The 12,867-nt window shown below is 39.7% G+C and overlaps 2 protein-coding genes across 2 annotated transcripts; both read right to left on the bottom strand.

Annotated features, from left to right (window-relative positions):
- Positions 1–1,925: 1,925 nt before the first annotated feature.
- Positions 1,926–8,584, bottom strand: LOC103994102 (mRNA cap guanine-N7 methyltransferase 1). Its single transcript, XM_009414394.3, has 13 exons — positions 8,435–8,584; positions 8,182–8,318; positions 7,620–7,688; positions 7,342–7,413; positions 6,421–6,522; positions 5,653–5,709; positions 5,305–5,443; positions 4,312–4,376; positions 4,133–4,183; positions 3,545–3,607; positions 2,557–2,680; positions 2,423–2,484; positions 1,926–2,359 (listed from the first exon to the last, which is right to left on the bottom strand). Exons 1-13 carry the CDS (start codon positions 8,508–8,510, stop codon positions 2,267–2,269), a joined length of 1,110 nt encoding a protein of 369 aa, XP_009412669.2. The 5' UTR covers positions 8,511–8,584; the 3' UTR covers positions 1,926–2,266.
- Positions 8,585–9,121: 537 nt separating this feature from the next.
- Positions 9,122–10,923, bottom strand: LOC135618147 (anthocyanidin reductase ((2S)-flavan-3-ol-forming)-like). The gene is made up of 6 exons (XM_065118999.1): positions 10,687–10,923; positions 10,449–10,615; positions 10,159–10,359; positions 9,926–10,085; positions 9,633–9,846; positions 9,122–9,551 (listed from the first exon to the last, which is right to left on the bottom strand). Exons 1-6 carry the CDS (start codon positions 10,805–10,807, stop codon positions 9,359–9,361), a joined length of 1,056 nt encoding a protein of 351 aa, XP_064975071.1. The 5' UTR covers positions 10,808–10,923; the 3' UTR covers positions 9,122–9,358.
- Between the last annotated feature and the right edge of the window lie 1,944 nt (positions 10,924–12,867).

A 12,867-nucleotide genomic window follows, 5' to 3' on the forward strand; every position in this document is an offset into this window, starting at 1 on the left:
GCTAAAACCAAGAGACTGCGTGGTTCAGATCTGGGAATGATTGATAAGAAAAAGGATCTGGTCATCTCACAATGCTTTCATAGTTCAAGAAAATGATAATACCATAATGAACAGAATCTCTCTCTCTCTCTCTCTCTCTCTCTCTCTAAAAGTTTCCATTGAAAGAACACAAGAAGATCTACTCAACCAGATCACTGCAGAAGTTCCCTCTCTCTCTCTCTCTCTGTATATATATATACATGCGAAAAATCATTGTTATGTGCAGCTCAGGCTTTGTTATCGGAGCTTCTCTTCCTGGTGACGCGAATATAAGCGAAGATGGCACCGAAGACTACAGTAGCAAACCCTCCGAGAATAACTTCGGCTCCTGCGATCGACTTATCCGACGTCCGGTGGTGCTGCGCGAGCCGAAGCGCCGCCGGCGAAAGTAGCCCTGGGTCTCCTCCATCCGGACTCACGGTAGAGGACGGTGTCTCCGCCGGCGTCAGCCGAGCCGCCGCCTGACCGAGAATGAGCTCAAGAACGAAGATGAAGAGCAGAAGTGATCGAGCCATGGATGGCCAAGGGAGCTCAAAACTACTGATCGGGTGGCTTTTAGAATCTTGGAGTGGTGGCCTTATATAAAGTGGGAATCAGCAGGGTTGTTCTTCACGTCGTGGAAGAGGACAGTGGAACGACTGGTGGCCTTCGGCGATTATCGGTGAGCGATCCGAGTAGATTCGAGGTCACGAGAGAAAGCGATCGCAGTGTCTCTGTCAATGACATGAGAATACAACTGGATTTAGCATTTGGAAATGTCAGATAAAAAGAAACAAGATTATACTGTGACAGAAAGAAAGGGAATTCGGGATTTCCTTCTTGTCACAAGTCGATGTCTGCATAATTTAGATAAGATGAAAGAATGGTTATCTGATCATTAGCTTACGATTCCTGAATCCGTTGGCTGTACCCTATGCATCAATCTGTGTGTATGTTACTACTTCCATGACCAAATAGCTTATTATTAACCGTGCTGTCACATCTCACCATCCATCACGCATGAACCACTGTGTAATGAATGGGTCCTCCGATGCACGTAGCAGTTGATGCAGAAGCTGCAACAGGGGCTGTGCATGAGTAGTAGTACTCCAAACTGTTGTCTCGACGACTACAGAGAGGCAACACAATGCAGTCATTTTCATCTGCAGAAGATGCAAGCTTAAGTTTTGGAGACTAAACTCTCATCCGATGAGTTCTATCCGTCTCGATGTGCAACAACAGCTGGGCACTGCTTGCAGAGAGCGCGTCGCAACCTCGACCACTTGCGTTTCAATCAAGTAAGTTTTCCTCGAGCTCGCATGGCATCGCATCAAACATGTGGATTCCAACTCATCATCAGGAGCAGACATTTCAATAGCCACATGATTGGGACAGAAAAGGTCGGCAATGAAATCTTTGCATACCGTTCCTGAGAGACAGACGTCTACATCATCTCGAAATGTCTAATTTCTAGGATGTGATCCACCAATGGATCTTGAGAAATTACTTTATGACCTAGCAACATTATTCTATGATAGATGAGTCTCACAAAACAATCTCAAAGATTATTTCTCTTTGAGAAATAGTTGGTCACGAAAGATCAAAACACAAAATAGCAGCATGCGAGTGGTCAACAACCACATTAACCGATTGGGTTGAAATATATACTCTGTTCTTTGACAGAGTCATGATCATAATTGATGTGGGGCACTTAGACAGGTTGTCAATCAAAATGATTGATCAAATTAGATGAAAAAGGACCAGATGCAGACCTTGTGATCATTGTAGGTTGTGTTCGGTCCTATCACAAGAGCTTGCTGCAAAGAAGGAAAAATGGAAGATGCCAACAAAATATATTTCCTTTAACTCACAAGAGCTTCATGATCATCCTTTGCAAAGTAAAGGAGTGAAGATCTATCTACTTGAGGAGCTACTGCAATTTAAGAAGACAGATCCAACTGTTAGCAAACTCTGGTACAATCAGTCATTGGAACAAGTAAGATGCTAATTTTTACTTTGTAACAAAAAATAAACAAGTAATCAGTCTGCTAGTACACCAGAAAGAAATTTTCATCATCAATTTATCTAACTTTCACTAGGAAACAGATTTTAGCCAAACCCATTTGTATAAATCTTATCCTGCTTGCTTTATTATTTGTTAGCTCCATGAGTACTGTCATGTAGACCCCAACGCTCTTTGTATGATAGCGCGGACTGGAGCACCATCTTAACCAAAACAAAAGAAAACTCAGCTACTGATGAACTCAATGTCATCCTCTGATATGTGCATTTTCCCTTTATTGATGTTGCTGTTCCTCCGACTTGAACTTGGCTGACCTCTCTGCAAAAGAGTCACCCTAATAATGTGATCCAATTCGAACCAAAAGTAAACATTGTTGGTTACCTTTCTCAACACAAACGCCAAGTAGAGGTACGCCACATCCCACTCGTCCTGAGATAATGTGCCTGCATGTTTCAATGTTTAGGAAAGGGACATCAGCATGAGGCCTAATAAGTTCACAGAATAAAAGATCTTACTTTGATCCTGATTTCCATCGCCTAGAGCACCGAGTCTTCGCATGAGGTCAACAAACTCAGGCTTTTTTAAAAACTCATTAACAAACTCATGTGAGTTTTTCACAAAAATGAGCTCCAGATCATACTGTGCAACAAAAAGAAACTAAAGAATTTGAGAATCAGTTGCAAAGAACAAAACTATGTTTGTTATAGGTGGTGTCATAGAAGATCATGAATGTCCAAAAACAGATGTTAACACAACAAGACAAACATGGTTGAACAAAACATTGTCAGCACTCGTCGGTTGAGAACCAAAAAATAGCTGAATAATGAATTTTAAAGACATAATTTTACATTGTACTTTAGACATGGAAAGAAAAATTATGGACTGATTGTGCAGACATGCATGCAAATGGAGCCATAATCTCACCTGCTCGCTGGTCCTTGCCACCGTGGTCCCACTTCGCTCATTCATCAACATAAAACAAGGGGGAATATTTCTTGCGGAAAGTCTAGGTTGGTTACACATAAACAAAAGGTGCCATGTAGAACAAGTTACAAAATAGATGAGTCATTTTATGTAACTAACAAAAATGAAGTAATCAACTACGGTATCATCAGGTTAAATTAACAAGACCTATGTGGTAGGTGTAACTTCAGGATGAGGATATGTCAAATATACAGTACATGTTCACAGGCCAAATTAAAATAGATATGTCAAATATACAGCACATGTTCACAGGTTACTTTTTGTTAAATGCTGACAACTTAATACGCATATAAATGATGTAAATTTGGCATATGCAAACAAACATTAAACAAAATGCACTAGTGACTCCTATTCCGAAATAATCGAAGTCATAGAAATAGAAGTCATTGCCAATTTAATCATGACCAGAAACAAATTGCAAAAACAAATTAACTGGATCATATGACATACATTAAATAAACTCAACAGAGTATATTATCCAACAGAAAACCAAGTTCTGAAAGGAGTTTCAACCAGTACCTCTTCTGCTAGGCACTTGAAGACATGAAATGGAACAATCCACTCAGGACAATCAACAGCATCCTGCATGGCACTTAATTCAGTCAGGTACATGAGCAATTTGCAGCAAAAGCTTGCAAACTGAAACATCAAATGAACAGAAAGTCTGAAAATAACTAATAGCACAGCTTGACCATACGTTTTTTTAAGATGGCTTGACCATACATCTTAAATCGCATTATTTAACTGAACTAGAGTAATATGCCAACATTTGGTTGTGCTTTTATATACACCAATGACTCAAAAGAATTAACTGAAAGGTGAAACCTATTAGTCATAAAACAATTAGTTGCAAAAGAAGTCAAACTAATTCAATCCAAGTTTATAATTTCAGAGAAACAGAACTCATAGAAGCACTTCTAAACAAAGGTGTCATTGCATAATAATAACAGAAGATAACATAATGCCTTATAACACAGTCAAAGGACTTTAGAGTTAGATGCTTGGTTTGGTTGTCAACTACAGATGCACAATGTAGCAGAAAGCCATAAACAAAGAATTTACTGAAAGTGGGGTAGAGCATAGAGAAAATCCTGGCCTTTTCCTTACCTCTAAATGAAACTTGTACTTGACTCCAAATGGGCTAGATGGTTTGAATTTCTGAGCCATGTCAAAGTGTTCAATTGTTACTACTAACACTTGTTAAAAGATAATATACTTAATGAATAACTGAATATTAGAAAAGCAATCAATAAAGGATTGGAGATAAAGAGTAAGAGCTAGCTAACCTTGGAAGAATATTCTTCATCAAAGCATATCCAATAAACACTGTTCCCAAATTCTAATCCTTCAGCTGATTGCAAAGCAAGAGATAAACCATAAATGGAAGATCCAAGAAAGTTATACCATATATGATTTACTACTATGGACACAAGGACAGAAGAGAAACATAAAAAAGCCATAATGTGAAATTAGAATGGCATCTGTGCTCTCTTATGTGCAACCTCCAACATCTTTTTGGGTATATATATACATACATGTATATATATGTATATATATATATATATACAGATATACATATATATACATGCATATATATATGTGTGTGTGTATATATATATATATATATATATATATATATATATATATATATATATATATATATATATATACCAAATGATCTTGTACTTCAAGAAGACAGTTAATTTGTTAAACACTCTACATATTTGCTTCTGTAATGGTTATAAGATGAAATTAATTTGTGATAAATGAAAGAAGGGAAGTGTGTCTTCAAAATTTTCTTTCAGAATGAACTTAGTTGTACACGTCGGCACATGAGCAGGCTGCATAGCACCATCCAAATGCTTAAAGATCCCATTACATATCCTTCCCAATAGATAAAAGTTGTAACTCACATTACTATATATGAATCTTCTCGATGCAAATATTACAGATTAATCAAATTCCTATTCCAAATGAATTCAATAAAAAACTTCTTTCATATCTTAATCGAAGAGGGACTGATTAGAATAAATTTTCAGAAGGTATTACATTAGTTGATTAATAAGTATTCTTTTAGCCAAAACAGTTGAAAAAACTAAGTTCAAGCATCAGCCAAGCAGGTCTCATTAGTATTTCCAACAAAATCTTATTCACCATTACAGCAGAACAAAATGAAATAAGTAAAACTACTCTGCTATAGAAACATTACAAATAACGAAGTAACATGAAAAATTAGGAATTTCCAAACAAATTGAAATAAGGTGCTAAAATCTGAATACCTTCCCTGAGCCTTTTGATAATCACATTTGCATCAGGCATTGTCCCAATAAAAGTTCCTCCAGGCCGAAGCAATGCAGATACATTCGCCAATGCTTTCCTTGCACGTGCTTCAGTTGACCATGAGTAGTGTAAAGCAAACTGACATAGTTGATAAAACCATTTAATAATCATCTAAGCAACTTATTCTCACATAGGAAGTTTCAAGTTTACTTTCTGTTATGAGTAATATGCTACAAATAACTCATAGCACAATTGGTTAAAATCAGAAATATTGAAATATCTATAAGACTATAGTCCAGATTTCTTGAAGAAAACTCATGCAGCTCTAAATGCATCAAACTAGTCACCTGGCAGCTGCAAATATCAAATGGTGCATCATCACACAAATACTTGTCTAAGCGAACCTGAAATCAAGAAGACAACAAAAGTCACAGCTGGGCATCATGAAGTACTAGTTCTGAATATTATACATTAGAAGCCCATAGTATATATAGAATCAATATATAACATATGAGTACCAGACAAAAAATAATCTAAGCTTGATAAATTTTGCAAGCAACTGCTAGTATAAGAGAACGAAGTACTGGTAATATACTGATGCAATAGTAGATGGCTCAGTTTCAAACAATGTTAGAAGGAACGAAGAAGGCTCATCAACTCCGGCTTGAGAGTATCGAAGTCCAGTCGGATGCTTTAGATATAAATAACAGTGTAAATGGTGTACAAGGGACTCCATGGACTCTTAAGCCGTAATTTGTGTTATTAGACATCTTGCCAACAGGGTGAATGTTGTGGGGTTCAGATAAATTGACAGAACCTATAACTGTAACACATAGGGAGGCCAGCCTTAGTTGGGTTCACAGTGTATCTTATTTTGGGGAATGAGGATATCTACTGGATGTCTCCGAAGTTCAGTAAAACATGACCCTTTTTGTCAAAAAAATACTTATGCAGCAGCCGCATCACAAGAAAACCATATAGAAGATAATTCACAAGAGAACCAAAAATTAATCTAACCTCCATCCTACTAGTCAGATGCCAAAATAAAAGGAGAGAAAGCACCTTATCTCAAGCTTTCATACTTCAACTAATGATAAGGGTAGAAACTTCATTACCTCATAACAATCAGCACAAATTAGGCGTGCAGGGAAACTGAACTTCTTCCTGCGTTGTTGCTGGTCTAAATCTCCATTATATCGAGTCTGACAGTCTCTAATCTGTATGCATCTCAGAGAAATATTAAAAATATTATTATCTGAAACTTAACCAAAATATGCAAGAGCTAAATGGCATCGCATATGTCGTATGGTTTCTGTTGCGCATGACTGCAAAAAGATGGCTGGCCTATGGAAATTTAAGGGTAGCACTATCCAACAATTGAAAAAAATATCGTATACATGGTTCGGACATGTCTAAAGAAGACAATAAACATGCCATAACAGCAAGGTAAGTCATTTTAGACAAAAGATAATGAATGATAAAGGGAATGGAGAATGAAAATTTTATTTAGGAATGACAAGAAGGAACATTGGGAGGCATGTCTTCCAGTTTATGTAGTGCCATTTCCTCAGTGAGCGACATGGCAAGAAAGAAGCCATGATAAATGGTGCTGATCATCAATTGGGACTTAAATGTCTGAGTCTGAACAAAATAGACTAGTGTAGCTGATTCTCAATTGGGATTCAAAAGTAAAAGTCTGGACAAATACAACCGAGGCATGATTCTTCCAATAAGATATCATCTCAAATCTTTATCCTCTCCTGTGTCCTTGCACAATCCCCCTCTCAAGCAAGCACCAAATTATATTCTTTGAACACAGAATGACAATTAACATTTTAATCAGCAATTCATTTCCAACTGCTGTAAAAGAACTTGGATGCAAATGGCATGAGTATTAAGATGCATATTTTCTGTAGAATACCTGAGGAACTACAGTATAAGATAACTCATTACCTTAGAGAATAGGATATTGTACCAATGAAGCATGGAGAATTATTATCGAATTATTATCATGAAATCAATATGGAGGCACTTACAGAGCCCTCTGCTATATCCACCCCCACGTAATATCCAATTCTTGCTTTGTCCCATTTGATCAAGTCACCACCCTAAAAGGGCAACAAAGGTTAACATGAACTAGGATACAGAACATTGAATAGTTAGCATGACAGCAACATCCAAAGAAGCTGAGCAACCAGCAATAAGCCGGATAAATAGTGAATACACAAAATGTGAACAAGCGGAGCATTTGTGGACTACTGATAGGTAGCATGGTATAGATACAGTAACTGTCCCAAACATTCACGCTACTAACCTTCCCACAAGCAATATCAAGAACAGCATCTTTTGGGCGAGCATACAGCTGAATGAGGACACTTTTAATCTGTGCAACAAATATGGACAAAAAATATCAGTCGCGGGAGACAAACAATAATATTGAGGATCAACATGAAGAAGTCAATCAGGAAAAGGCAGCTGCCGAGAAGATATTATCATAACTGAACCGCCCATCAGAACAAATGCTCAAAAACATCATTTGCCTTATAATCAATTTAACACAATGTTGGCCCCGAGAAGATGCTAAAAACATGACTTCTAAGTAGAAATATTACTTTCTAAGAAAATGCATTCCTTCCTCGACAACCAGTATCAAATCAGCAATCTGCTGGTCGATGAACAAGAGCATCAACCAATCGAATCCAGATGCTAAGATACGTACATTCAGAAGAGTGATAGAAACAACCCTAAAGCCCAATCCTAATCCAATGGACCAAAGACGAATGTGGAACAAGAACACCATCAACCACAAGGAAACGACCGCGACAGCGTTCCACCAGATAGATGTGAAAAAATGGCAAAAGCAAGTCACAGCGCACCCAATTGTTAAGCTTCTTCAACTGGATGATGGGGCTCGCCTCGCGCTCCTCCAGCGTCTGATTCGACCTCGCACTGTAATGATCCGCCACTCTTCGGGCATTCTCGAAGCTCTTATCCTCCACAGCACGGGATTCACCTGTAAAACGAGTGTCCAAAACCCAATCAAGAACCCTAATTTCCGGGGCGGATGACGGCGAATACAATCGGGCGGGGGAAACACAAGGGGGCAAGTCAAATCTTGCGTGGGACTACCGTAGGAATCGAGTCTGAGCTTGGATTTAGGCGGGCCGAAGGAAGTGGAGGGGGTTTCGTCGTACCCCCGCTTCATGCTTCCGCTTCAAAATTGGGAGATTTGAGAGGTCGAAGGCAGAGTGCAGCGGTAGATATACATCGATAATTTCCATATTAACCCTCCAAATATTGTGGATATATATATATATATATATATATATATATATATATATACATGGATAAATTTTTAAGGTGTTTTTGACATATTTTAAAAAATACTATAAACATATTACGAAACACTATAGTTGAAAAATTATTAGAAAAATACTTATTGTTCATAAATTAGGTATAGCTATAAATCTAAAAAATTTGTTTATAGTGTTTTTGTATAGAGTTACAAGAAAACACTATAACATAGTAAAAGAATATTATAACCGATATCCGATCTAATTTAATGGACATATTTATTATATGATTCAATTCATAATAGAAAAGCCCAAACGAAAAGATTTTTTAAAAAAAAACCTTAGATTTGATGGTCGCTTACTACCAATTTCATATTGAAGGTTTGAGTCTATCTTCTTCGTTCAACCTAAATCACTAATCAAAATATTTAGACTAAAATTAATAGTAATATAATACTCAGACCTTTATAAATCAATCTTAATCTTGTCCATCACATGGATTAATCGGGTATTAGTATGCTCGTTGATTAATTGAAATTAAAATTTCAGGCAAGCTTCACTGTATAGCATAATAGGAGTGACAACAACATGCCTTGCTGCTTACGGTATTCTCACCGCCAAGGTTCATCTCGAGAACATGGCATTGGAAGAAGACCAACACTGCCTGGTTCGGAGGGAAAAACCACATCTACCATAGCAAGCATGGCTTTTATTTGAGTACCCTAAAGAAAGATGCCTCTCGAGTTACTACGCAAACCTCTCATGCTCCCTTCCCAGTTGTGGTTTGATGATGAGACCCTTTCGACTTCGGCTGCAGCAGTCCTACAGCCTCTGCAAACTGAACAGTATCGTCGTAGATGTCTTCCAGTTGCTTGTACTTGAACTCAAAACCAGCTTTGATGAGCTTCTCCGAAGACAGCATCAGCTTGGGCTTCTCGGGCAAGTCAGAGAAGCTGCGATTGATTTCGTGAGTTAGCAATTGGATTTCAAGAATATGCTCTTGATTGCAGTAACTGCAGCAGAGTTTTGCTTACTCTGTAGGGACGTTGTACCGAGGGTATCGTTCTGAGAGGAACTTGGCAAGCTCCGGCAGACTCGTGTTGATGGAGCAGCAGATGTAGCGGCCGGAAGCCGATTCGGTCTCCGCAACAAAGATGTGAGCCCTGCAAATGTCCTCGACGTGGGTGAACGAGATGGAACCGGAGAGGGTTTGCATGATTCTGAAGCCGTCGATCAGCTCTTCGTTGCCTGTGGACACCAAAATTAAGGCCGGGTTCTCATATCAGTTTCTTCGATTCACCGTCTCTTCCACTTGGCTCTTCCTTACCTGATAGCAAAGACACGCCGAGCATTAAGCTCAGATTAACCTCTGCCCCCAGCGCAGGGCCAATCGTCAGGGCTGGGATCATCGTCACGAGATCTATGCCGTTCTCTAGTGCAAACTTGGATGCTTCCTTCTCCGCCAGCACCTTGGAGACCGCATATCCCTGCACGGTGGTGCTGCTGCTTGTTACCGTGAGTTGAGAACGAGCAAGGTTCGAGCAACTCGCGATGGCTTACCCAACTAGGGGGTTTCTTGGACGTTAAGTATGTGAGGTCCGACCAGGCCTCCTCATCCAACACCATACCAGTTCCTTTGAGCTCGTTGATGGAGACGCTGGCCGCCGACGACGTCAGGACGACGCGCTCGACCGTCTTGGCCTTGACGCACGATCTCAACAAGTTCAGGGTTCCTTGGATCGCCGGTTTGATCAGCTCATTCTGACATCGAAATCAGAAGAAGAGATAAAGAACTGATGAGCAGCAAAAAGACACGCAGCAGTCTCGTGATCGAGTGGTTGAGGGCCGACCTCAGCGTCCTCGGCCGCCATGTTCACCGGAGCTGCGACGAGGAAGACGTAGTGGCAGCCGCTCACCGCCGCATCGAAGCTGCCCTCCTCCGACAGATCCGCTCGGAAAATGGTCAACCTGCCGAGACTCCGCAGCTGCTTCAGGCGACAAACCTTGGACGCATTCTCTGCACCAACAAGACAAACAGTCACACACTGGGGCGGCCATGTCGGATGCTGTGGTCACCATAGACGAAACCTGGATCCCTGACGGTGACGTTGACAGCGTAGCCCTTCTCCAGCAACTGCTTGACGAGCGTCGACGCGATGAACCCATTGCCGCCGGTGACGCAGGCAGTCTTCTGTTCCTGGCTCGCCATCTCGATCGCTTCTTCGAGTGCTGTATCCTGGCTCACAGTGCACCTCTCGGCCACTCGCACGGCGTTAAATACGACGCAGGAAGTGCAGGTAGATCATCACGTTGGGTGTTCACCAACGAAGCCACAGTAAAGCTTAACCACCGTTCAAAGGCTGCTTCTTCGTCACCCCCACAACACCAAGAGTTATTTCCGACTCAACAGGGCCTCTAAATTGGAACTCTTATCCATATTGCTCCGGTCATAATCCATGAATCCAGTCATTTGATGAACTCGGTGGCAGGTAACAACGTGAAAATGTAACACTATGCAGGAACGTTAGCCGGAGAAATGACCCCTTGTCCAGGCTACTGTCAGACAAATTTGTCTGGTACACTGGACATCCACATGAATTCTTAGACAAGTGTTTAATTCATCACTTTGATGGGATATTGAGGTTCTGTTGAATTCAGTTTATTAAGATCTTAAGAGAGTCTGGGAAAGTATGGTGATATGAGAAATGATGAGATACGAAGAAAGAGGATGCTCTATGATATGCTATACAAGATGGATCTCTATCGAACTTTCCTAAAAGAACCTATCAAAAAGATGTTCGGTAAGGGGAAGACATCATCTTTTTTCTTTTGATCTCTTCCAGAACACCACTTTTAATCTCATCAAGTAACCTACAAAAGCTCCTTTGGGGTACTCAAATAGTTTGGATTCCCCATCGGTAGACTGAGCTACCAGTCAAGCTTTCAAATTTTGGTGGAGTGGGACCGATCCGTCATGCTCGGTCGATCGGACGGGCTGCTCTTCACTGAACCGATTCAACCTACGTGCCGTCGCCCGCGATGCTGCAGTGAGCCCTCCGCCTTCCCTCGCTCATATAAATGGAGCTTTGGAGGAACGACAGAAGATAGAGAGGAGAAGATGTGACGAAGGAAGAAGACGTGAAAAGGCTATGTGAAGTCCCACTTCTCTACCCGAATCCGACCAAAGTTTCTTATCCTCCTTGTCTTTGACATCCGATCGTCGAGCTTCGTCGCTGGTCAGCCACCGTGCTCTTGGCAGCAACCGCAGAGAAGACAAAGTTGATCGGTCAACATGTCAACTTTGGTCAACAAGAGTACTACTTTTTTTTTTTTTGTTATATTTGGATAATTTTTTTGATTTTCTTTGGGGAAGTCATCATTACTCCCTTGTCGCTATACGGTTCAAGGTTTTTATTAGATTTTTTCTTCTCTTAGTGGACGTATGAATGCCATTTGTGTCTAATCCTAATCATGTTAAATCTTTGTTTTATCTTTTTTTTTTTTTTTGCCAACTCATCTATATTGTATGACTCCGTAACCTACTAATCCTTCCCATGAGTAATCTAGAATTCTGCATTAAGAATTAAGAATATGAATATCATTTAATATATTTAATATACTTATTCTCTTTATATTTATCCTTTTGTAATGAATACAATTCAGAAGTGCATTCAACTTTTAATACCGATGAGTATTTTATTTTTAAGTTAGTTATTGTATGAACTTTGAAACTTATCTAAGCTTTTCTGTTTGTGACGTTCAAAACCCAAAAATCTTTGTTTTTACTTTCAACTTATCAAGCTTCTTAGTTTGTGACGTTTTAAGGGAATCAAATTGCTATTCTAATTATTTCATCAAATTTTCATTGATAAAATGATTATAATAGTTTTCCTAATTTCAATAAGAAGACTCACGTGCACTTGAACTATTTCAATTTATAGATCGGATCAAAGTAAGCACTCCGAGAGAGACATCTGCCTCCAAAGAAATTGCTCGTTGGACGATCAAAGTCTGATTTCATCGTATAGTTTGCCTGATAAGGTCAACTCCTGCGGATGGGAGATTCGATCCACTCATCGTTGATCCTCCGTAGTATATCTGACTTGACTTTTGATTGCATCCCGGTGTAGAATAGAATAAGGTAGTGGCAAGCACGTCGAAGAAGAGGGAGGTTGGTCAAACCATGCTCCTTAGCGTTGCCTTCACATTGTTCTGATTCAACTACATCATCTACATGCAAATGGCACCACTCGGCATGGATCGTAAAAA

This window comes from Musa acuminata, chromosome BXJ2-8 (assembly GCF_036884655.1).
Source record: "Musa acuminata AAA Group cultivar baxijiao chromosome BXJ2-8, Cavendish_Baxijiao_AAA, whole genome shotgun sequence".
Taxonomy (NCBI): Eukaryota; Viridiplantae; Streptophyta; class Magnoliopsida; order Zingiberales; family Musaceae; genus Musa; species Musa acuminata.